Source organism: Ptiloglossa arizonensis, chromosome 10 (genome assembly GCF_051014685.1).
Source record: "Ptiloglossa arizonensis isolate GNS036 chromosome 10, iyPtiAriz1_principal, whole genome shotgun sequence".
Classification (NCBI taxonomy): domain Eukaryota; kingdom Metazoa; phylum Arthropoda; class Insecta; order Hymenoptera; family Colletidae; genus Ptiloglossa; species Ptiloglossa arizonensis.
The window spans coordinates 6,584,590-6,610,361 of NC_135057.1; the positions used below are offsets into that span (position 1 = coordinate 6,584,590).

General features: G+C 41.6%; 3 protein-coding genes across 5 annotated transcripts in view; 1 reads left to right on the forward strand and 2 right to left on the reverse strand.

Annotated features, from left to right (window-relative positions):
• LOC143152101 (cilia- and flagella-associated protein 298) overlaps positions 1-25,772 on the forward strand; it is a 133,115-nt gene that overhangs the window by 36,041 nt on the left and 71,302 nt on the right. The gene's annotated exons all lie outside the window — the stretch shown is intronic.
• Teh2 (tipE homolog 2 phospholipid transfer protein) lies at positions 2,459-11,556 on the reverse strand. Of its 2 annotated transcripts, XM_076321962.1 has the most exons (5): positions 10,902-11,556; positions 10,236-10,820; positions 9,184-9,442; positions 8,310-8,477; positions 2,459-7,662 (listed from the first exon to the last, which is right to left on the reverse strand). In XM_076321962.1, exons 2-5 carry the CDS (start codon positions 10,519-10,521, stop codon positions 7,617-7,619), a joined length of 759 nt encoding a protein of 252 aa, XP_076178077.1. In that variant the 5' UTR covers positions 10,522-10,820; positions 10,902-11,556; the 3' UTR covers positions 2,459-7,616. The 2 variants fall into 2 exon arrangements, with proteins under 2 accessions (XP_076178077.1, XP_076178076.1); XM_076321961.1 differs by having other exon boundaries at positions 10,236-11,556.
• On the reverse strand, positions 11,550-14,198 carry Teh3 (tipE homolog 3 phospholipid transfer protein). 2 transcript variants are annotated; one of them, XR_012993516.1, is made up of 2 exons: positions 12,015-14,198; positions 11,550-11,680 (listed from the first exon to the last, which is right to left on the reverse strand). XR_012993516.1 is itself a non-coding variant. In XM_076321960.1 (2 exons), the coding sequence occupies exon 1, from the start codon at positions 13,490-13,492 to the stop codon at positions 12,158-12,160; it is 1,335 nt and encodes a 444-aa protein (XP_076178075.1). In that variant the 5' UTR covers positions 13,493-14,198; the 3' UTR covers positions 11,556-11,680; positions 12,148-12,157. The 2 variants fall into 2 exon arrangements, 1 of the variants encoding a protein (XP_076178075.1); XM_076321960.1 differs by having other exon boundaries at positions 11,556-11,680; positions 12,148-14,198.

The window sequence follows — 25,772 nt, forward strand, 5'->3', positions numbered from 1 at the left end:
AAACCACCTGACCTAACTACACGCGTTACGCGCGATCCATCCGCTACTGGTCTCGGTCGTCAGCGAAATACGACTTGGCGTAGAAAAGCTGATTAATCGCGGTGAACGTCACCGACGAACTTTGCTTTTTCCCGGCGAAGTTACATTTGCTGTGATTCCATGGAATTGTTACCGCACGGCACAGAGGAAGGAAGCATTGTTCGTGGAATTTGTACCGCTTCCTTTTAGAGAGTTATTGTCGAGGCTGGAACAAGGTCTTGATCGTGGGATCGGGTACTCGAAATTTGGGTAATTTGCATACCGAATTCGTTATGAAGTTTTCATTTTTATACAGAAAAAAAAATATATATATAGGGTTTGTTTCAATTACATTCGATAGAGTATCTGTTTCAATTACATTCGATAGAGTATCTGTTTCAATTACATTCGATAGAGTATCTGTTTCAATTACATTCGATAGAGTATCTGTTTCAATCACGTTCGAACGTTTTCGATCACGTGACGTATACGATTGAATCGTTTTGATCATTTGAAGTATGTTTTTTTATTTTTTTTTTTTTAATGTTTGTGATATCAGACGTTTACATTTTGTATACGTTTTAAGTGTAATATTAGCCAGTCGTTTCTGTAGACGACTTGTGGACGATTTAATAACGAAGAACGTATTTTATTTTAAGACACTTCGAGTTGTTTGGAGTTTTTTACTTAACATTTGTTGAGAATTATTAACTCAACCCTAGGACGATTTTTGAGAGATCATTGATCGGTAAAAGAGATCAGTTTCAGGTTAAGGAGAATGTGTATCTCGAGTAAGGGGAACGAGGGCAGTGTTGAGTAATTCGTGAAGGCTGACCAAAACGTTTGACCCAGTACGACTTGCAATATTCTTCTCTATTTTTTTTTCTCCACGGCACTTGTTTATTTTTATCAACAACCGATGAATCTTCCGCGTGGAATAGAAAAATTCTTTCTGGGTGTTGCACAAGTGCTGCATAATTTAAGATGAAATTTAGGTCTACGAAAGTTTCACCCCAGAAGACAAACTCTAGAAAATTCACTCTACGATCGATCTATGGGAGTTAACCCCATGGACTGATTAACGAGTCTCGTTCAGCCGTTTGAGGTTTAAAATCTTCTAAAACGATCCATCCTTTTCGTTACGTTACGTATTTTCAATCGAATATGTCAGATTACATTTCCTCCGTTCCATATTACCTTATTAGTATTCATTGAACTGTCTATATTGACTCTTGAGTTTCTGGACAGATTGCTATTAGCATTCCTTTACGCTGGAAACGGAGAATGTGGATTTTACATAATTAAAGTAAATCGAGGAGAGTTTCCATGAAATATTCTCTTTATTTATAACGACTTATCCACCGGGTCATGACTAACAAGATACCTGGCTATGAACTTTTGCACGTCTCTGTACATTACATACAGCCATTATGGAACGCATACATCGTGCACAAGAGTTCTGCAGTAGTCAGTAATAATGTGTACAGCTTCGGCACAGTTTCGACCAGAGCGTTTCATCATTCTGTGCACGCTGCGCTATAGTATTCTCTTGACATTGGTTTCCAGTTTCTGACGCAATCATGGAGCTTCAAATCATCGGGAAATTTGCTCGAGGTACAATTTTAATGCGAAAACGTTTATCGAAGACATTGGAAGGTATTTCTTTTTCGAAGAATTAAATATTCGTTACGAGATATTCGAAGAAGGCTTCTTTTCGTAAAGTGAAACGAAAAGTTCTCGAAAATAAAGTAACGCTCATGGGTTTCATTTTAACGAGAAATTCGATGTATCCTTTGAAATTCGATATAGGTATCACCGAAATTGTTTAACTGCTCTCTGAAGCGAGGCTGTTACAACCGAGGAATTTCTCGTTTATTCGAAACTGCATTACCATGGTGCAGGAATTTCCGAAAACTTGTTAAAGGTTGACTGTTGCGCGCTGGCAGGGCTTGAAAGCTTTTTCAGTGATTGCTATTGCGTTGCACGAGCGAAATTTACGAAACAAATACACGAGACAGGAACACGCAGCACGTGATGCACGGCTTTATTACAATGGTAAATTGAAATAAAGTGTTCCGCGTTCGTGGAAACGTTTTTTCCCTTTTTCATTCGTGTATGAAAATTTATATTACTTCCGCGTATTGTCCACTCTCGTGTAATAGAAATTAATCGAAAACTTTTTCCCTCGATATCGATCACTTGACTTTTGTACTCAAGCTACTACACGATCGTCGCATAAACGAGAACAATCATGCTCGAATAATAATAATGCGACTAAAGTAATGAAAATTAAAATAAAACGAGGATTACAAAGCTCACCGTAGAAACGACTAAATATATTTTCATAACTGCTTTTAAGTACTTAAAACGACTAAATGAGAAAACTTTGCGTTTGAATAGAAAAGGAATCGGTAAGAAAAACGACAGGGGAAATGACCGATCGTGTTTAACAGAAAACGTGTTTCTATATATTTCAAACGAAACCGTATAATCTTTTTTTTTTTATTTACAATTGTCCGTTAGTATCGCAGAACGAGTACGTTAATATAATAATATATCATTATGTACAATATTCAAGACTTAATGATACGCCCGAAGCGATGGACAAACGTTCCCGTTGGTGGAGTTTAAAATTCGAAGATAAAGAATTGGGAGGAAGCTTTCTCGTAGAGTGACTTTTCAATTATTTTTTTCTTTTTTTTTTTGGAGTATTCATAGGAGAGAGAGAGAGAGAGAGAGAGAGAATGATAAGGCGTAAGATAGAAGAAGCAACCGGAGGATAGTTGCTCGAGACGCGGGAGGGAAAGAGGAAAATACGGAAAAGAAATGGAAAGGGGAGTAGCTTAACTATAAGTAGGTGCAGGTACCGTTAGAATAATCAAGTAACATGCGATAGAGCGTATTATACATAAGTATCGATAGAAATAGACTTTACGTTTCATCGCCGCTTTCTAATCTGTAACCGTGCGCGATTCTTCGTTTCTACTCTTCGTCGTGTTCGTTCACCGACACGGTATCGTCGCGTTTCCGGGACACGTCGATTTTCATCCGCGTTGTGAAACGACTCGTTCGATTGTCGCGTCTCGCGTGTACGTGAGTTTCGTTTCCCTAGAATTTTCAATATCGTCTATCTAAATTGCATCGACGTCTTCACCCGCGACCGACGGTTCCTAAAATACAATTCAACGCACCGTGATCGCTCGCGAGGCTCTAATCGACTAACGAATTGGCACTAAACCGATCTGATATGAGAGATATGGAAGTGCTTGCATGCAGACGAGCTCCCATGGATTTTTCAAACAAGATTGTCAACGTGTGACGGTACCGCGTGCTTACGAGCGATCCCTCGATACTCGTGCATACATTGACCAAAAGCGCAACGACGGTGTCTAAATACAATTTACATCGAAGTGCCCGACGATCTAGAGAGAACCACTTCGATCTAGAAAACTAGTTTCTCGTTACGTCCGCCCGTTTCGTTATTCGACGAATCTAACCGGTGTCGAGGGACACTCCGTTCCACCGATCAACGTTGTAATTTTGAGATCGATTATTAACCGAAGTTCGGCTTAAATTACGTTTAGCGGCTAAATGGTGTCACGAATTTCCCGTTCGATATACGTGTCTCTTCGTTCTGTCCCGCGACGATTATATTCGATTCGTATCTCATCGTTCGGTGGGTCGAGCATCTTGAGCAAAAGTTTCACGCGACAGGAGGTGCAAGAGAAGAGTTCGCTCGCGTTGTCTCGACGTTTCATTCGATCGATCGATCGATCGTTTGGCGAGCGGTTAACGGAAATCGATTAGCAAGCTTCGGGTGGGGAATGAGTGCCAGAACGCAGGCTCCGTTGACGTTTCGCTTCTCGCGCGCGAGAGTGATTATGCCAACTTGCTGGACGCCTACAGCAAGGCCGAGTAAGGATTCACAACCATTCTAGATGTACGGGGTCGCGACGTAGTTTCCGTACGCTTTGAAACAACAGCGTGAGTCTCGCGATTCGTTCAACTTTGTGTCAACGAGACTCGACAATTTAGTTGAAGCAAGATAACGGTGTAACGATTAAAACAACTCGAAGAATAATAAATGTTACACAATCGAGGTATCGGTTCACTCTTTCGAACATATTGGTATTTGAATCGACGACAGTCCAGTTTTGTGTTCTGGAGTAATTTTAAAGACGAAAATTTGTTCGGTACATGGAGTGTTGTATAATATGTACACGTAATTTTGGGTTGGTTTAAGCACGCAAAAATAACAGTGGTTTGTAAGTGTTTGTAGTCAAGTTCGTATGGGACATTGTGGTTTCAAATTGGGTTAGTGCTACTGATTTTACTCGTCAATGTGCAACGAAACCATATTTTGTATGGGATCATTTGGTTCGAGACACTTTTATGATAACAATGTTTCTGTAATAATGTCTTGTACCGATACTGAATGTAATAATTTTAAAACGGTTGTAATTCGAAAACATAGAATATTCGCATCAATGACGTCCATTCAGAAAAAGTAACCAAGTACTGTATAAAAATGAAATTAATAATTCCATTTCACTTTAAATTCATCTTATCCAAAATTATCGACGAAAAGCTGATAATAATTGATCGGATATTTTTGCACTTCCATGGTACAATTTTAATATTAAAAAAGAATATCTCCGTCTTAATAGAGTAAATATTTTAGCAGATGAATGAGTTGTGTCCTAGTTGGTTTGATCGAGCAACCAACCAATCAAGGTTTGACTCGTTTATCATTTATATCTTGCATACATACAAGAGCAAAAGAACAAACTTTCTTATTATTAATAAAATGACACAAAATGTGTCCAAGTGTTCCAATAACTTCAGCTCTAAACTTACATTTTCAGTAATCGGAAATATTCTTCTTCTTAAACTTCCAATATTACACATGAAAGTAAAGATGTCTAAGCAAAATTAATTTAAAAAAATACATAAGAATAATTATATCGTTCCAAAGAATTTTAATACTCCAGTAACACTATAATTAGAATTCTTGATTTTCTTAATCCCCAAATTTACCTGGATATCAACAACATTAATTTATACAACCTTTTAATATTATTTTCGTGTGCTTAATTCACCTCTGACGTTGCATTCATATTTTACGAAGCATCCTGTACACGAAAGAGATTGTGCATTCAACGATATATTTAGATTCGTGAAACCGAGGTGCAAGAAGGGAATTATTCTTAATTAATTCGCTAAAGATTCTAGACGGTTCGCGTTGTTTCGCAGCTTATGGAATGCAGATCGCTCGTCCCTTTGAAAACTGAACTGAAAAATCGATATCTACAGCTGTAAATACTACTACGCACGACGCGTGCATCTGTGCACCTGCGCATTACTCAAATATATTCTAACTAGAACCACGACGCGACTGGCGCCCGCGTAAAAAATTTGTAATAATCTTTATATCGATACGAATCGATTGATTTCTCGATCGATCGATTAATATTCACAGATTTAACTTACGTTCTAAACTTAACCTATAAGTTTTCACTTATTGGTGCGAAGACAGATCCTGGGGGCGATCGCGTCACATGTCCATTGTTTCCCGCGTTTCGTTCGCGTGAATTCGAAATTGTTAACCGCATGCCCGTTCGTTCTAAAAATCGTCGCAAAAATAGGTTTTAGGTCTACTCGTTTTGATCTATTTTTGCAATCGCGTCGAAGGTCCTACGATTTTCGCTTCTAGTACGGTTGCGCTTCTTCCGTTTCGTTTTCCCGCGCGATTTACCATTTACGGACGAGCATCGAAGTAACGGCACGTACTCCTTTCTTTTTTACCAAAAGAAAAAAAAAATAATTATTCTTCTCTTTCTGAATGAAGAGAAAAAAAATTCTTTCTTTTTCCAACTGAAGAGAAACAAACTTATTCCTCTCTTTCCAAACGAACGGAAAAGAAATTATTCTTCTCTTTTTCCAAATGAACAAAAAAGAAATTATTCTTCTTTATTCATATGAAGAAAAAAAAAACAAAATTATTCCTCTCCCTCCAAGTGAACACAAAAGAAATGATTCTTCTTCTTCCAAATGAACGGAAAGGAAATTCTTCTTCTTTTTCCATACGAAAAGAAACAAAAATTATTCTTTCTTTTTCCAAATGAAAAGAAAAAGACGGACGTACGAACATTGGTTGTTTCGACACTTGTTCGACTTCGACCTCAGACTTTCCCGCGAGTGAAACAGAAACGCGAGAACGGACGAACAAATGGCTTGGCGTTCGCGCGACACGAGCCCTCGCAGGATTTTGATTATTCGTTTGTTACTTTTGGAATGCTCGACGAATCGATCGTCGTTTTCACAAAGTGCAAGCTCGCACCCTGCTTCCTCGACGTATCACGTTATCATCGACACGTCGCGGATAGACAGAGAGCGTGCGCTCGGATCCCGGCGAAACGATTCAATTAAATAATAAATGCTTCGAAAAAATTCGTTCCATTCAATCGTCGTGAAATACAATTCGACGCAGCGTCCCGTGTGATCGCTATGTTAACGCAATTGGTTAACGCGACGGTGCATCGAACAACATTCCGTCGGAACGAAGATCAATCGGAATGGTGAGATTTTTGTTTAAATTGCTTCTTATTTACCAGCTTGAAGTGTCGTCTTACCCGGTTCCGAGTAAACACGATTTACAAATACGTAACACTAGCACATCACTTATTCTATTACAAACGAGTACCGCGGTAAAACGTGCCACTTGACGATTAATTGTTCCTTACGCTTACATTTTATCACGTTTTAGGAAGGCGCACCTTGTTATCGTACTCCTGAACCACGTTTCGGAATACTGGTAGATGATCGAGACTGAGCTCTCCGCATACACGCCCGGCCTACTTTACCTTGTAAATTCCACGATCATTTAACGTTTATCGCGTCCGTATAAAAATCCCGCGAAAATTGGGCGCGCACTCGTTATTTAAAAATCATCGTCGCGTGTTCACGCGGCTTCCAAATTGTTTGACGAGATTCCTTGTGTTTTGGTTCCATGGTGGTGCGGTGTAAAAATATCGCAGACATTTGGGTCTCGTTTTCACGGACATATACTTTTTGGAAATACGGACAGAGAAGTTCTCGATTGCACGATCTCGCGATCTGCGGACTGCTCAAGCGTTATCGAAGGATTTTAATCGCAGTATTGTAACGTTATTCACCAGTGATGTTCGGGCAAGCGTTTGTAGACTGTAAGAACGCGATATCGTTCTCGTTTTATCGCAAATTTTAGATAGAAACGTTTAGGTAAAAATTAGGTAGAAATTCGAGTTAGATAAGAACGTGTTTCTTTGAAAGAGCGTAGACAGTGCGTTAATCAATTTCTGTCGGAGAAAGCGATCAATTGAACAATCGCGGTGATCACCATCGATTCGATATTATCGATAGAAGGTAGCGTGCTTCGAAATAAATCAGTCGCGTTTTGAAGTTACGAACGAATTGCGTACGCCTTCGTTGCCGAGATTCCCTTAATGTTGCTATTGCTTCTGACCGATCGCTTAAATTTAGAACGTAAAGTACGCTGGAGACTTTCAGTAATTCCTTCGGCGTCACTCCCGCGCAGGGGGGTGAGCCCTCGGTAGCAGTCAGTATTCTTCCTCGTCCTCCTCGAACTCATCCTCTCCCAGGATACTGTAGAAACGCAACAGAAAACTTGTGATAGAAAATACTGAAAGGTTTCCAAATCGAACTGCGCCGCAAAGCATTACTTCAATGAATTGTTCTCGTTGCTGGGTTTTCGAGTGAACAAATTTCGCGAAACGAACTTCTGTAGATTTGTAGGAATATTACTTCATTGTTTCGATCAATTTTTTGAGAATAACAACTTTCCATACTAATGTATACTTTAGCAGATGTTCCATCTACAGAATACTGCGCAGATTGTCCAGTATAAGAAATATTGCTCGAATGCAAATATTATTTTCATTCTTCCTGATATACAATGTTTTGTCTGTTTCGATTCTCACGAGATAAATAAACTCAATTGCTACTCATCCTCGTAGAATATTAAAGACAGAAAGGGCTAGGCTGATATCTCTGTTATTGTTGATCCTATTGAAAATTTCTGTACGACGAGAAAGCTTCCGAATTTAATTTACAATCGTTCTTAATACGTGTATCTTTTCTGTAAAAGTAATGGTATACGAGATATCGAACATTGTACACAATTATCGATTTTCTAAGAAACGTATTTTAATTCCTCGAAGCAACTCCAGACTTTCGAGAAGGTTTAAGTTCTTCTAGCCACACTGGGCACTGCATACATACACGTTACTTACTCTTCCTTTCTGGCGTACTTGTCAATGAGGTTGCGGCCTGGTCCTCCACAAGTCTTGCCCATTGGTGGACAATACCAGTAGCACAACACGCAGAGAGACACTGCGAAAAGAACTATAGGCACCACCAAGGCCAGCACCAGATGCCTTAAATTCTCATCCCAGGAATATCTGGAAATACGTAAAATCGTATCCAAATATTATTTCAACGTGTTACGAAGTAATTCACAAGATGGTCCACTGAAAACCACCACTTTGACGTCGTTAGCAATTTTACGAGTGAAAGTAAACGACACGAACAAGCATTGTACGGTAACACAAAGAGACTATCGATTATCTACGAGAAGTCTCTCCCAAGTGGAGGTTCCGCCTACGAACGTGGATCGATTTTCTATTTTTCATTGGCACGTGTTTCAAGGACTCGTCGTTAAGAACCATTTCAAAATCTTTTATTAAGCGACAATGGCCTACATAGCGATGGTTGGCAATTACAGACGTTTTTCGAACAACACGAACGCCCGGACGAATAATAATCGTCGAGAATCGCGTGTGAAACTGTTCACCTATTTATACGTTCTATTCGATCTGTGGATCGATGCATGAAATAATTATTATACCGTGCGAAGAAAAACAACGAGCGATACATCTAACGAACGAAACGTGTCACTGTGACGCTACGTCGATAGATTGCGGTATAATGGCCGATACGGTTGAAAAAAAAAAAGAAAAATAAAATAACGGTGACACGGAAAGATTCCAATCTCTAGAGATTCGTCACGACACGTTCTTTGATATACGCAATCCGCATCGGACGTGACACGTTTCGTGATTCCGTTTCGCGTTGTTTTCCAGGAATATCGTAGAAGTGTAATTATACCTCGCGACGACAGTCTCGGGGTGTGTTCTGCTGTAATAGCAGGGGAATATTTTCCCCATGTTCGCGTATCCATATTTCTTCGCAAAGCTGGAACAGTTTACTCTGGGCGGGTAACCGCAGCCTTCCGTGTTCACGAAGAATTTCGTATCCGAGACGTCCCAGGGAATGGAACCGAGTGGTTTCGCCATAAATTCCTCGAACGTCAACCTCGTGTAGTTGACTCTGATCTGATGGCAACGGAGCGCAGCACTGGTGCAACCTGCAATCGTAAACTGTCTCTGAATGTTTGGCAAATCGGCTTTAAGCGGACGCGTTTGCCAAGTTTGTTTGTTTTTATCATTTTTTAACTACCCATTGTCATCGACAACCATCCGGGAGACGATGGGAGTGATTTGATTCTTTCTTTTAACAATCATCTCTCGAAAGGTCGAGACATCGTTATTGTTTCGTGATTATTTTCGTCTCGCGATTAAAGAATAACACTATCTGTTACAAGGTGTGAAGAAGAATGTTTACAAATTTTGGCGCATACTCGCTGAACCGAATAAAAAATGCTTAGTAGATTTATATTAAAGCTATATAAACAATTGATTTTTCGAGTTAACTCTTGAATGAAACTGGCATGTATATATACACTTAGTTTCTATATTAAGTATTGTAACATGGAAAACAATTCTTAAACTGCGATTAAATAGTCACAATTAAATCTCTCACAACTACACCCAAGATTGATACACGCTATAGATTGCAAACAATCACGCTACATGTTAATTTCGAACAAACTTTGTTTGTCTCTGAAGAAGCATTTTTCATTCGATTTTGTTAGTTCTACGTGCCCTCGTAACGTGTAAATATTCTTATACGACCTGTACGTGTCGTTTCATGGACACTGAATCTCACTCTATCGGTCTGGGCGTTAATACAGCTTCACCGACGAATAAAATCGGATTTTATAAAAGATAGAACGGATCAAGATGTCAATGGGCGAAAGAGATCGTTCGACAGTAAGCGGCAATATGTAACGTCGAGGAAGAATTATTCGGTAACGTTACCTTCTCTACAGCTGGCCCAAGAGCAGTTTTTCAATCCCTCGGCGTAAACGTGATCGGTGACAACGCAGGCCACGGCATGAGGAGAGAAGTCTGACAGGATTGTCGAAATCGCTGGCTCGACGACGAAAGGGATTAGAAATAGGAAGGCAAAAACGGCGAGAATGGCTGTGATGCCCAGGCAGAGTGACGTGTAGAATTTAGCCTTCTCCACCAAGGATTGTACCTCCACCACAGGTAGCACGCCACCCATGGTGCTTGACTTGGTGTCCTCTTCCTGGGCATCCATGATCACCGTTGACTCGTCGGACTCAATGGTTGCTGCGTTTGGTGGGTCGCTGTGACCCTACTTTCGATCAGGAAAAAAAACTTTCTCCGCTGTACGATCGCAGAGATTGGTCAACTATCCTCCTTTCGTCTTCGATGCTCGTGAAACGTTTGTTCCGTTGAATTATCCAATGTTGTTACATATCCTGTTCAGAGTCCATACGAACGAAGCAATCGAACGAGAATTCCTCGGACAAGAAAGCTTTATTCCGGTGTCACCGTAGGCCAGAGCTCCGATGTTCGGACACGTTCGTCTTCTTCCTTGGATTTAATCGTAGAGTTAGCTTAGGGTCGAAATACTTTCAGAAGAGTTACGAAGCAAAGCGAGAAATCTTCAAAGACCTCAGATAGGCCCGGTGTTGTTGTCCGCAGTTGGTGCAGAATTCGTTCCCGATCGATCATATACCAGCAAGGCACGTCCTTCAACTCCCAATGTGCGTGTGTATGTGTGTGTGTGTCTGTACGTGTGTGGCTGGTTTACGTGTAATTTATAATATTTGCATAGTCTCGTTACGCAGAGCTATCGTGTGATAACGTTCCTTATCTACGGTCACGGCGAATCAATCAGAAGGGGGACACTTAAAAGCTACCGACGAATGTCACGTGTAAAAGACGCCGAATTGTCTTGTTCCTTTTTCGTTTTGTCGTTACTTTTCGTTTACTTTCCTATATATCCACGTTACGTTTACCGTCTGTATCCGAAAGAATCTTTGAGCCCAAATTCAGGATCTCCCTGTCAGCGGGAGAGAAATGGCCGAGAGCTGCGTCGCGCATCCGTTTTGTACAAACACGTTCGTAAAAGCGGTCCGTTCGCGTTGCGCGACACGGTCAAAAGAAGCACGTGCGCTCCCTCGAAAGTATTTGGTGTGCAAGGCAGTGCAAGTAGGAAAAAATCTTTGCTCCGTTAGTTTTTCTGTTCCTGACCGCTTGCTCTCACTTTTTCGCTTCGTTTTCTCGATGGCTTTGCAGAAATATTTGTGTTTCTTTTGTTTTCTTTTGTTTTCTTTTTTTTGCAAGATGAGAATTTTAACCACGCGTTCCCCCCCTCCCCACACCTTAATAATGCCCGCGCAGGGAGAATATCGACTGACGAGCCGGACTCTCCTCCAGGAGGGGAATGCCTGTCAACAGAAAGAAAATCTCATGTAAGATGTGTAGGGCCGATTGGTCTTATACCGTTAACATGTTAATCTATACAATCGTTATCTAGGGGAGTCGTTAGAAATCAAATTTCAGGTCACCCATCGTTGCGCTACGTTCGGAGAGCCTAACGATACGCAAGAAAAAAGGAAAACACAGATAAGAGAGAGAAAGAGAGAAAGAGAGAAAGAGAGAAAGAGAGAAAGAGAGAGGATAGAGTGCATCGATGCCGAATATAGTAGAACGTTAGCGGAGACTAGATAAATAATCTGGACGTGTGTGTTTAAAGAAAGGTTATTCCAAATTTGATTGTACATATATACGCTTCTCAGGAGATGTTTAAACACGGTCGTTGGGTTCGGTCGAAACCGTCGTCTAAAATACGTATATATCCCACAAGTGACAATCGCCGTGATTTCCATTCCCGAGGCTGCTGAACGATTCTTACGTGACGGATCTCAGAGCGCCATAGCAGAGTTTCCTCCGCCAGCATCCCCTAGGTTACCCGAAGCACTCTTCTCTATCGACGAACCGACCGTGCCCTTGAATCGCATCTTCGCGTCATCCCCGACCACCACGGTCCTTTGACAAAAGATCAACGTCAGGCAACTGACAACGAACAGAATGCTCGGCAACAGTAACGCGATCAGGAACTCCTTGTACGTGTTGTCCAAGTTGAAACGGGACACGACCACACCGGTGTTCCCCTTCGCGTAGTAACACGGGAACCTGGCGCGTGCGTTATGATCGGATCCGTCTTTCCCGTACTCGTGGAGGAATTCCTTGCACTCCTCCCGTAGGGTGTTCACGCAACCCTCGAGATTGATCAGCAAACGGCTCTCGTTGGCGATGATCAGCTCCTGTTCCGGTGGCGCGACCATTTTGGTCTCGTCCAACGGTTTCGTCGCGAATATATTCAAATAGGAGAGATACGTGAAGTTTGTCAAATCGGACAACAGATCCTTCTCGAGAACGGAACCGTTGATACAATCCACCGCCTCCACACCCAACGTGGAATTGAATATACCGTAACACGACGCCATCATGACGTCCCCGCGATCCTCGTGCCAGATCTCGCGATTACTCTCCACGTCTATCGCTCTCTCGCATTGGCTCAGGTAGACCTTGTCGCCGCTCAACAGTATCATGTTCTTGTTCCTGGTGGGTATGTCCACGCATCTGCGATCGCAGTTGTACGGTGTTCGGATCCGCTCGCAGGTGCCGCGGTTACAATTGAACAGACCCTCGATGTCTATGCAAGTGATCTTGCCCCGTCTACCGGAACACTTCAACGGTGGATCGGTGTCGTGAAATATACACTCGAAAGCGTCGGTGATATTTATGCAGACACCGGACGAGCAGTTAAACGTACCGGTGAGGTTACGGCACTCGTCCGCGATGCATTTCGATTTCTTCGCGTTCTCCTGATCGATACCGTAGCAGGTCTTGTTGGTGGTGTTCGTACAGTTCGCCAACAATATCGACGACCCGTTTCTCCGCAGGTTCACGTGTATCTGAACACAGGGTCCGGATGTTTTCGAGAGACACCACTCGCCACAACTGCCCCAGTCGCAGTTGTCGGCGTTCACCGCTCGTATCGTCGTGCACATCACCGGCACCTCGCTGATCCCTGACTTGAAGGCTCGTGTGCTCGGCATGTAGATCGCAACGGTCAGGTATACCAGCGCGACAGATGACAGAACGGCGGTCATCTGACATATGCAAATCGTCCCGCAGATCCGACCGTCCTGCGGCGGTATCACCAAATTCTTCACCGGCACTTGCTTCGGCATTGTGCCCCGTCGCGATATCTGTCACCGTTCCGGTGTATCCTGATGTCGTGGACGTCGGAGGGGGAGGCAGACGATGGAGGATGCCTGTTACATCCTAGACGAGATCTCTGCTCGCGTTCTGGGCACACTCTGTGCGTGGTCTACATCGTCGTTGCGGTGTTCGACGAGCACTGCTCCGCCACCCGACGCGTCTCACCTCGATGTGTATAGTCAAACTGTAACTACGGACCTTGCGTTTGAGGGCATCGGCGCTTTATCGATATCTCGAGTCACGGATTTCGCGGACTGTACGTACCGCGAACGATACGTTCCATGGAAACGGGCGTCCCTTTTACGTTCACCGGGTCGATTCAGCCTCTCCGTTGGCCGGTAACCGCCAACGATAACGATAAACTTATCGTGGTAACAGCTGTCGAACGTCCACGGTCGTTTCTCGTAATCGTCGCCAAGGATCGTTACGTTCCCTTTGTTCGATATTTCGAGCCCGTTGGTTGTCTCGCGTCGTTGTTGTCGGGCAAGCTCCGTGCACAGATAGATCGTTGCGACGACGATTCCGTGGGTATCGTGACGCTCAAGGCCGTACGAGGTTTCGCATCGCGAACAACCGCGAACATCCACGGTCAGAGATTCTCGCGAGTTCGTTCGTCACGGTGTTCTTTTTGCCGCAGGACGAGGCTGGCCGCGCGCGTGTTCTGCTTTCGGTCGCTTTGCGCCTCGTGTGAGCTGCGCGGGTGAAAGACTCGAGCGGCGACGCGCATCGATCGATGTGACGCGCGTGCGCAACGACCAACTGCAACAACGCCGTGCACTGCAGGCATTTGACGTCATCGGTATACACAACGCTCGTGACATCCGGAGAGGATCTCTGTTGCAGGACGATCGTCCAGAGATGGCGGGATCCGACGAATCCGGCGACACGGAATCGAATCTTACGAGATGAAATGTTCGCTCGTAGGACGACACCGAGATTACGCTGATCGCCGGGGGACAGGATTTAACACGGACCTTGAATTCTCGGATGTTCGTCCATTCGTGATTCGCTAACCTCGAGTTCCCGAGCATTCGGAAACGAATTTCGAAGCGTATCGATCCCAGTACCGTGTCGCTTTTTATTCACGCGGTGGAAGCGTATCTGGTAGTTAGAACGGGTCAATTTGCAAACAGATGTTCCCCGTATATTCTTCGCGAATATCGATGTCGTAACGCCGCATGTAAATGCAACGCCTCTCGGAATAAACATACTCGAATGTATATCGCGTGGAACTGGATCGGAGATCAGCCGAGCCAAAGGTCCTTTAATCGTTCCAAGCGGAGCACGGTGTTTTAATAAAAGCGGATCGGATTTAGCCCGAGTGCCGTTATTAAACGATTTCAGAAACACCGAATGGATGTATAATTCGGAACGAAATTTTATATATATTTATACACACATGTATATATGCCTGGGGTGTATGCAAATCTCTCGAGGGAGAACTATTTTTAACGATACTAATTAGCGTTGAATATCGTTCGCGTTGAAATTTCGATTTGTGTGTTTTAAATAGCGAATGTTTGATCGTTTTTACAGGATTTAATCGAAACGATTCTTTTTCAGGCAAGCTGAACGAAAAGCGTGAAAAGCGAGTATTTTTCTAATTAAACTGCAAATACGTGTAAAAAGTATTCCAAGCCCCGGAGGTAATTTTTGCCGACGGTTTAAATCGAGCAAGAGCGTGAATTTATTTTCCACTTCCCCCGAAACGTGAAACTTTACGTCGGATATATCCGTTGCAATATCCACTTTTATGGAAATCGTTCTAGTTTAGTATTGTCATTTCGTTCGTCGTTATTTTTGGAAACGGTAATGACTCGATGTCTGCGCTTTCAGTGGAATTTATTAAAACGTTACCCCGTACTTAATTTACGAAAGTTTTCTTACAACGACGAATCTCGTCTCGTTCGGTGGTAAAGTCGATTAGAATTGTTCAAATTGCAGGACAAATGATGTTTGTTCCTTTTCGATCTAACGACGATGAATCTATTTAAAAATATTAAATACTTGATTCACGTTGAATGTTTTCGACGGAACAAAATCCAATACGAAGCAAGACGTAGACCAACAAATAGATTTCTTTAGAAAGGAGCCGAGGAAGCTAAAATTAACATTAATGCGAGAAAGTAATAAAGAAGTTATTCGTAGCGATGGTCGAATAATAAAGTAAGTTGGTAGTATAAAAGTAGGAAAAGTTACGGTTAGAATCGTGTTCTACATACACGAAAGAGTCAATTATTGCACAAGAGCTGTACTCGAACTATATTCGAACCAAGATTACCATTTATACAGTTCCTCTTTCCCATAAGTTTATTAACAATCGGGGTCAGAGTAACGAACGATTGGTCGTGAAATCCAATCCATTGATTCGTGATTTTTATAAGCCTTGATGGTCTTTAAATTTGTCCCCTCCTCTTGTAAATTCGCAAATCCGATTAAACGTGTACCGAGTGGATGTTAACGAGAAATATGAACAGTGTCTGTACGAAAATAGTCCAACAAGTCGGTTCGATTACCGTGCGCTTACTCTCGCGATGCTTGTCAGAGATCGCGTTAATTTTTTTTACGAGACCATCAGCGCCCGACACGAACCACCGGTGTAACTGTGACACAGTTTCCTCCGCCATAGGGCTTTCAGAACGTGTGACACAGTTTGAAGAGCAAGCAACGAAAGTAGCGAACACAAAAAGTCTAAAGCTTAAAGCACTAACGCTTAATTAATTGCGTCGGTATAGAAACCACCGGTCTTCCCGATCTTCCTAATTCTTCTTCGAAACGGTTTCGTATCGTGCCTCTAACCAGTCGACTAACCCCATGGTTAAGAGGAGAGGGTAATTTGAAATTTGGAAACAATCGATTTTTTCTTTCGACTTAAATAGTAGTTTCAAGTCTTAAGAATAAGATGTAAAAGGTCTCAATTTTTAAAAAAATCTATTATTGTAGGTACGAAGGTGCGTACTGTAACATTTTGGCCCACACATAATATGTACTTTAGGAACTTTAAACTCACTTTTATCGAAACTACATTTTCAGAAACGGTGTCCAAGATATCTCGATAATTGATTATTTCGAAATTTCGTAGATATCTTTACTATAACATTTGTTAGGTAACGACGTAGTATTTTTTCTAAATTTTAATTAATCCGGAAAATATTAACAAAAAACGTATAAATTTTTCGTCCAAACTCGACTTCTCAAATACAAATAGCTACCATTTGGACAATTTTCATAAAAATCAAATTTTCCGAACGTGAATCCCTAGAGAATATATCACGATTTTCAGCACTTTTATAATTTTTGTTGCATTTCAATAGGTCATGTCGAAATACAATCGTTGAAAGCAACGACGTCATAAAGGCAAACAGGGATCGTTTTTTCAAAACTCGTCTCTGCTTTTTGTACTTCGTGCTATCGTGAATTAAATGATAAAAATTTAGATCAAATGTTTACATTCGCTTTGACGTTGACTTTTGACACGAATTAATTTTTAACGCGTCGAAACGACTTTGCCCCCTCGAACTCGTGTCCCGAGGAGAATCCATTCCCGATCGGAGAAGGTTCTGGGCGCGGGTAACATCCCTTAATTTTCTTCAAATTTCGGAGTGGCCGCTCGAGCATCTCGAATCCATAATTACCCGTAATTACGCGAGCCCGTTGCCTCTCACGAGGTCGTGGCACTTCCTACGAGCGGAAAGGAGGGAAAGTTTTATAGAGCGCTTGGAAAGCAGCACTGCACAATGCAAATCGTGCGCGCGAACGACAGAGAAACCGGTGGATGGAAGGTGACATCGACAAACGTTACGCCGCGTGTGCGCGCGTGTATGCGCGGGTGTGTTTTTTTCTTTTTTCTTTTTTTTTTTTTTTTTCCCTCCATCGCGAAACGAAAGCAACTAGGATCGCGATAACGCGTTCTCGCCGGTACCACTTAATTATCAGCGAGCATTTTCCATAACATGTGCGCTCCAGTTTTTTTTAATTCCTGAGAAATCGACGCTCGCGCGCCTTGAGGTTGCGACACAGTTTCCGGTCGCGGTAGGACCTTCGGAGTTGACACAGTTCCGCTGTGCGGGCGAACAAGAACGAGAGGGGGCGGTGGATGGTGAAACGCGGGCACGAGGAGGGAGAGAGAAGAAAGAGTGTGTGTGTGTGTGTATGTGAGTGTGTGTGTGAGAGAGAGAGAGAAGAGAGAGAAATAGAAGAGCAAGAAGAAATAGAAGGCTCGACGCGTTAGCACGTAATGTAGTTTATCGAGCGTCAGCCGCAGACGGTGTGGCGCCTGTAGCTTTACGCGTCGTTCTTCGCGACCTCCTCCGCCACGCGTGTCTCGCCTGCCACTTGCAATTCCACTGCGCGCAGACGAGAAATTGCTCGCCCTCCGCGAATAGAAATTCTTTTCGGCTTCGCGGCAATTTGCGTTCGCTCGAGCTCGAGCCCCGTTCCACCGTACCTGGAAGCAGCGATGGGCATCGAGACGACGCGAATTAACACGATATATGTATGTACACGGGACACTGACAAAAGGGGGATTCGAAAATTTGCGAGCTCGTCGCGCTGTAAATCCGACCGCGAGCGACGTTAGGTTCCTACCACGTATTTCCATCTTATTTCTAGTTGTATTAATTTATTTTCTTTTCGGAACGAACGCTCCGTTTCTTTTCTTGTACACGATCCTCGGTACGTTGAACACCGAGAGGATTCGATAATTTGCGAGCTCGCGATACTGTAAATCCGACAGCAGGTGATGTTAAGTTCGTAGCACGTATTTCCATCTTATTTCTAGTTGTATTAATTTATTTTCTTTTCGGAACGAACGCTCCGTTTCTTTTCTTGTACACGATCCTCGGTACGTTGAACACCGAGAGGATTTGATAATTTGCGAGCTCGCGACACTGTAAATGCGACAGCAGGTAATGTTAGGTTCGTAGCACGTATTTCCATCTTATTTTTAGTTGTATTAATTTATTTTCCTTTAGAACGAACGCTTCGTTTCTTTTCTTGTACACGATCCTCGGTACGTTGAACACCGAGAGAATTCGATAATTTGCGAGATCGTGACATTGTAAATTCGACTGCGGGTGACGTTGGGTTCGTGTCGGTGTATTATAGTTCGTAGCACGTCTTTTCACCGTATACTTATTTCACTTGCATTAATCTTCTTTTCTTTTGTACCGAATGTTTCGTTTTGTGTAGATAATTTTGGGTGCGATAAATACGTATTAGTATTATTATCACTGTAAAATGGGCGAGAAGTATTAATCGATACGGGTCTGTTAACTCTTTCGGTGTAAAGAACGATTTTCTGACTCGAGGCGGTAATCTGAGTTAGTTGTTCGCATACAGTGTCCTAGTATTTTTTTGGCGAATCTACAGGGTAAAATATATTTATATAAAATATAATATACATATTTAGTAGTAAAAAATATATGTTTGAAATATAATTGGAATATTTCAATTGGAATTGATTTTATATATATTTTGGAATTGATTCGAAAACGATCGTTGAAGTATGTATGGATTTTCGTAAAAGTAAGCTATTCGATGGTGTTCAGAGTGTACTGAAAATGAAAGGACGACGTACAGAATGTAGCTTATGAGCGATTACTATAATTCTGTGTAATCCGCAATAATCCTTTGTGTTGATATTGCTAGCGATGGATAGACAGGGGTGGACAATCAACAGTATCGAAATAGAAAATCACTGATCACTTTGAAAGGGTCGATTTATAAACATATGTTCAGCAAGTATTTTGTAATACGTTTAGCGTGTATCACGAGTTTGCAAATTTCTACCTCCTTTAACTCTCCGTATAACCAAACATTCGGATTCGTGTACCGATATTACTTAAAAGTATACAGTTTTAACTGCTGTGCACGATCTTGAATGTCTTAATATTTTAGTAACTAATCGAAACTCTGATATTTACGCGAGTAAGGGTTTCATATAACATTTAAAAGTAATTTAAGTCAATTCGTGGAAAAAATATCGTTCCAAAGGTTACATAAAAGTTCCGTTTTCGAGATAAATTTAATACTGCAAATTATACATAAATAGGTACGTCGAGGCAAACAGTACCGTAACTGACAGTTTAGCCGTAATTACGTACCATTTGGAATCGTATATCATAGTTTCAACTCGATACATACACTACACTTTAGATCGTGTGTACATCTATACCGTGTAGTAGTATACCTTGGTGTTACATATACAGGGTGTTCGCGTTGTTATCGGTCAGTAATCTTTTATCGATTAATAACGTAAAAAGAAAATAGAAGAGAAAAAAATATAATTATTTTATATAAAGGATACGACAAGTTAAGTAAATTTTAAACGTATGCAGTATATTTTAATTTATAAAGGTGACCTGAATTTTTTTAACCAAAAGGCTATCATTCTTCTTTTACAATGAACTTGTGTCATCGACAAGATAAATTGAACCATATACGAGTTAATTATATTTAATACCACATTATTTTGACAGCAAGAGATGTAAGAAAAAACTTATACACATTTTTTGTTGTTTTCGAGCAATCTTGAATTGTTTCATACATGGTTGATATCCAAAAATAATGCTGTCGTTTCTGTTCAAAAGATGAAGGTTATACTTTGATGTTTACAATTCCGTATTCATCATACAGAATTCTTAAACAATTTTGTTGGATAATGGCACGAACATCCCGTATTTGCTACATCGATACTACTCGATATATCTACAATTGTCAAGGTTCTGAACAATTGCTAATCGATCAAGGCTTTAGGGCACTTTCAAAACCCCATTTATTTCCTTTCAACTCCTTTCTTAAAACATTGAAAACAACATAATTTCGTTAAGTGAAACAACGTGGCTCGATCGATAACTCACAGTGGAATGACTCCAATCGCTAGCTTGCAATATTTCTCAACTGACTCTAACCAATCATTCCTTTTGAACACTTTCAGTGCTCCATTTACTTTTTTTACATCAATTTTCAAGACTTCCACACCTACATAACTTCGTGACTCGACAGAACAGGAACAATATAACTCGATCGAAAATTCACGATAAAATGACTTCAATTATTAACTCGAAGCAATTTTTCACCAGACTTTAATCAACTACTAGCTTTAAAAATTTCCAGACTTCCACTTACTTACTTCCTTTCAATTTTCAAGACTTTAAAACCCACGTAATTTCGATAATTCGAAACAATCTAACTCGATCGAAAATTAATTACAGAATTGGCTTCGTTTACTCTGTTTCAACTTCCACGATTTTCAAACCTACATAATTTCGATAATTCGAAACAATCTAACTCGATCGAAAATTAATTACAGAATTGGCTCCATTTACTCTGTTTCAACTTCCACGATCTTCAAACCTACATAATTTCGATAATTCGAAACAATCTAACTCGATCGAAAATTAATTACAGAATTGGCTTCGTTTACTCTGTTTCAACTTCCACGATTTTCAAACCTACATAATTTCGATAATTCGAAACAATCTAACTCGATCGAAAATTAATTACAGAATTGGCTCCATTTACTCTGTTTCAACTTCCACGATCTTCAAACCTACATAATTTCGATAATTCGAAACAATCTAACTCGATCGAAAATTAATTACAGAATTGGCTCCATTTACTCTGTTTCAACTTCCACGATTTTCAAACCTACATAATTTCGATAATTCGAAACAATCTAACTCGATCGAAAATTAATTACAGAATTGGCTCCGTTTACTTCGTTTCAACTTCCACGATTTTCAAACCTGCATAATTTCGATAATTCGAAACAAACTAGTTCGATGGAAAACTCACTTGTTCGTCGTACGACCCGAAACGCTATCTCGAGGTATCTTCCAGCTGGCTCTAATCCCGCTGTTAATTTCGCTCGATACCTTTTCGTATCCTGCGTCTCCTTTGTCCGCCGTGCTTCCAGTTAAGCAAGCACGCTTTGTCTCGTTTTGCTTTTGTTTCGTTTCTTCGTTTCCAACGTTCCCTTTCGTCGTTGCGCGTTGCTCGTTAAACGAGCACGACACTTTCGCATTCTCCGCGCGCACAGGTACATAAATATTTTGGAGCAATTTCGTCTTCTTCGGATTTACTACAAGTCGTAAATACGCGCGGGAAAAAAAAAGCACTCGAGAGCTCGGTGTTCGTGTACCAGCACTGTTTGTCAAGCGCACTGGTACGTTTACTTCGCGCGAGCTTCGTTCGAAGTTGAACGTTTCACCGGCAGAACGAAATCGTTATCGCGATGTTTTCCATCGGTGGAAAAACTTTGGGAGTTATTACTCGACGAAGTGAAACACGCTTGAGAAAATTCTCGCGATCGTCCCGTGTGAAACAGCGTGTTATATCGATTATCGTGCGCCGTCATAGAGACCATTGATCTAGTGCCTACTTTTGTGCACGATGGAATCCACAGGGGCTTTAAATATCTGCAAATGCAGTATGGATACGTGCGCTGTATCTGGTATGGTGTAATTTATCGTATCGTTGATAAGGAATCGATTTCTTGCCTTAAGAAAGGGTACGGGAGGTATATAGTTAATTATAATCGACTCTGTACGGATACGTACTCGACCGGGTGGCCTAACTGGTTTTTCATGTTCGATGAAGTCGGATATTAAATTATAATGGAAAACATTGTAGAGCGATAGTAACTTATTTACTTTGAGAGAGGTTCAGAGAACTCGTGAGATAAAAATAATCTTGTAAATGGAAAGTTTCCTCGTGTTACATTATTCTACGATTTTAACACGTTGTTTAAGGCTCTCTGCGGTGAGAAACGAGAACGATGAATAATTATTGCAAAGCGAAACGGTGAGCTGATAAAATACACGTGTACTTACACGTGCAAAAAATGGAAATTACGAAATTGCTCCGTTGCGTGTTTTCATTAAAGAGAAACCAAAGAAAAGAATAAAAATGTTCGATTAAATAATATAGCTAAAGACTTTCTATTTCAAAGATTACTTGTTTATTTTGTCCACTTAATAAATTGCCAAACTACTATCGCTGACGCGTACGAAATTGAGCTCGACGAATCAGAGACGGTCACGCGACTCGAAGATTTGAAATTTTCTTTGGCCAGATTGTTGCAAATGGTTCAACGAGTGTAATCGTTCCCTAGAATAATTGAATATTTAATGTTTAACATCCACGCGAGCATGATTAAAATTTTTCGACTTTCGTTTTTCATTCCCCTCGAAAGTAATATATAAATATACTTTAACCAATTTGACTGTTTTCCAAATATAATTACACTACACTTTCCTCTATTAATGTATTATTTACCACCGAAAAGGACCTGAAAACCGCTAGAGTCAGTATTCGCGAACACCAAATAAATATTAGAGACGAAATAAATATGTATGAGTTGCGAGAAAAATTTCTCAACGCGCGTGGAGTAACTTAAACCCAGACGATGAATTTTTAAACGTTAAAGAACAAACGTGTACACAACTATTGCCACTGATCTCGTATAATATTTATGCAGAGCATACAGCTGCACGAAACAAGATTTATTCGGTCTTATCTGTAATTACGGCAATTCGCCCGCGTGGTAAATAGAGAAAATAAATACCAACCGCGTAGAAATTTAATAAAATAAATGTCCCAGCGAACGTTGACTCGGTGTACGGTTCGCTGAGACCGGTAAAACCTACCGGGATGGTTAAATAAAAATCACATTCCGCGACAAACTTCGATAGCAGTTTCTCACACCGTACTGTCGTTCTTCACTGTCGACTCGAACCTAAATAAGTATAAAACACACTTGTACCGATTCAATTTACACTACAGTTGATCCGATCTGCTGGACTTTGCGCGTGTAGAGTCTACGTGGTTGTCGAAGGTCCACGGTGTTACATAAAACGTTACCAATCGTAGGTTTGGCCGCGGTTCGCGTAATAAATACCAATCCCGTAGAAATTCATATTTATTTAATAAAATAAATATCCCAGCGAACGTTGACTGGGTACATGGTTCGCTTAACCCCTTCGCCTATAGTACAATATCGTGCGAGATATGTCGTAAGTAAATCGGGCCAAATATAAAACCCATAAGGAGTCCTGTCCACATTCGTAAGTTCGAATATATTTTCTTCAAAATATTGAAAAGAAATCCTTACATAATATCTTCGAAAAGAAAACTTAGTGTTCACGAGGGTAGTAACAATCGTGAACGACCTTGTTGTTGATTACTGTCAAACTTAAATCGTAGAGAAACGGGTTCGAAACCGATAAAAACGACCAGGAGTGTTAAATAAAAATCACGTTCCACGACGATCTTCGAAAACAGTTTCTCACACCGTACTGTCGGTATTCACTCGAACGTGAATAAATATAAAACACACTCGTACCGATTCGATCGTCGTAGCTGCACGAATGGATCTCGATACCGAGACTCGATCTCGAAAGGAAGAAACGAGCGTCGCGAGCCACGAGTCCACGATGTCCCGTGGCCACGTGCTACGTCTAAGAATAGACCGGGGAGCCGATCAATCGACGAACGATCGTTAGCCCGGTTTTCTTCTGTTAAATATCCCGTGGTACGGTCAGGCGAGCACGCCGCGTTCCCTCCGTGACGTTGTTGATAACGTTCTCAAAGTGTTATCAAAGTGGACGTCGCGCGAAAACGGGGCCACGGTAACGCGCGAAACGAAACGAAAGGGTTGTTCGTCGCCCGGGTAAATCCCGCGGTTTCGATCGACGCGCGGAGCGTAACGCAACGCGTTTTTCACCGTCTCTCGACGCACCACCGATCTTCACCCGATACACTTAAACTCGAAACAACAACCACCTGTCAAACGTCTCGTTGCACGTTGTTTACACGAGCCTCGTCGTAGCCAGGCCCGCAGCGATCGGCGATATCCTCCGCCACCGCAGTACGTGTGTCCCGCGCGCCGATAAACACGCACCGCGCGAGAACGCTCGCGGATCATTCGCAGCGGTTTGGGAAAAAAAACACGCGGTTCAACGTACGCCACCCGACTGGTTTCTACTTACGATAATCGACGATGGATCGGCGACTGGAAGAAGCCCCTGGAAAATCCACTTTCCGCAGTCTCTCCCTGGTCCTCCTGGGGGAAACAAATATGGCGGCGCTACCACTGGAGCTGCGATGGCTCCACCTCGTTGTTGCCGTATCGTACCAGAAAATCAATACTCCTGTTGCCACCAATACCGGGAAAGCCTTTTTTTCTCGAAACGCGCTCGCGTCCACCGGGCACTGATATTTTCAGGAACACCGAAGCGACGAGCGCTGGAGATCGAGGTGGGAGAAAATTATCTATAGAACACGAGGACCACCCACGGCTGAGAACCAGTGTCTAGTCGTTTCTCTGTCTGTTCCAACACCGGGGAAAAAGTGGCTCGGATGATGGGAATCGGAAAATCAGATTTCCTGATCCCGTTAAACCTGATCCCTGGGGACCACCGATACAAAGTTACAACCATTCTCTAAAGCGCTTACAAGATACGAACTCTGATATTTGTAAACTTTTAAATAGCATTACTCTCGTCGGTGATACTGTAAAATAATTACTAGATCGACAATTTATGCAATATTTCGACTTTTTCACTACGGTTCGAACAAATATCGGGGACATTCTAACGATTCTTCAAAGGGCTTACAAGATACGAACTCTAATACTTGCGTGGAATTAATTGAAATAATTAATAAATACTTGGATAATAACTGCATAACCTTGAAGTATATAACGTTATAAGTATGTAACGTAACTATGACACAACTCTATACAACGTTTTACGACTCTTATCTCGATATTGTCTTTCCTCCCGTAAAAAATAAGGCCCTTACCAGCTTTCTCTAACTCCCACCACATACTCTTCTGCACCTTCACTCGTCGCTCGCCAAACTTTGCCAATGCATCAACGAGCAACCCGTTGCCAACCATCTTTTCGTTGGACCTAACTCCGATCCTTGTCGACTTCTGCTTTCTCTTTTATTGCATACTTCCGGGCACGGTTTTTAAAGCTATGTTCTCTTAAAGCTACGTTTTCCTAAACCTACGCTATATTAAAATTACGATATTATACACTTGTAAACTTTTAAGTAACATTATTCTCGTTAGTAATGCTATAAAATAATATGACAAATTATGAAATATTTCGACTTTTCACACTACGGTTCGAACGAATATCAGGGACATTCTTGAGTATAGAAAACTGGCGTGGCGTTTAACTTTTTGAACCACAGTTGCTAAACGTGTGAAATAATAGAAAATCATTAGAACTGAAAAAT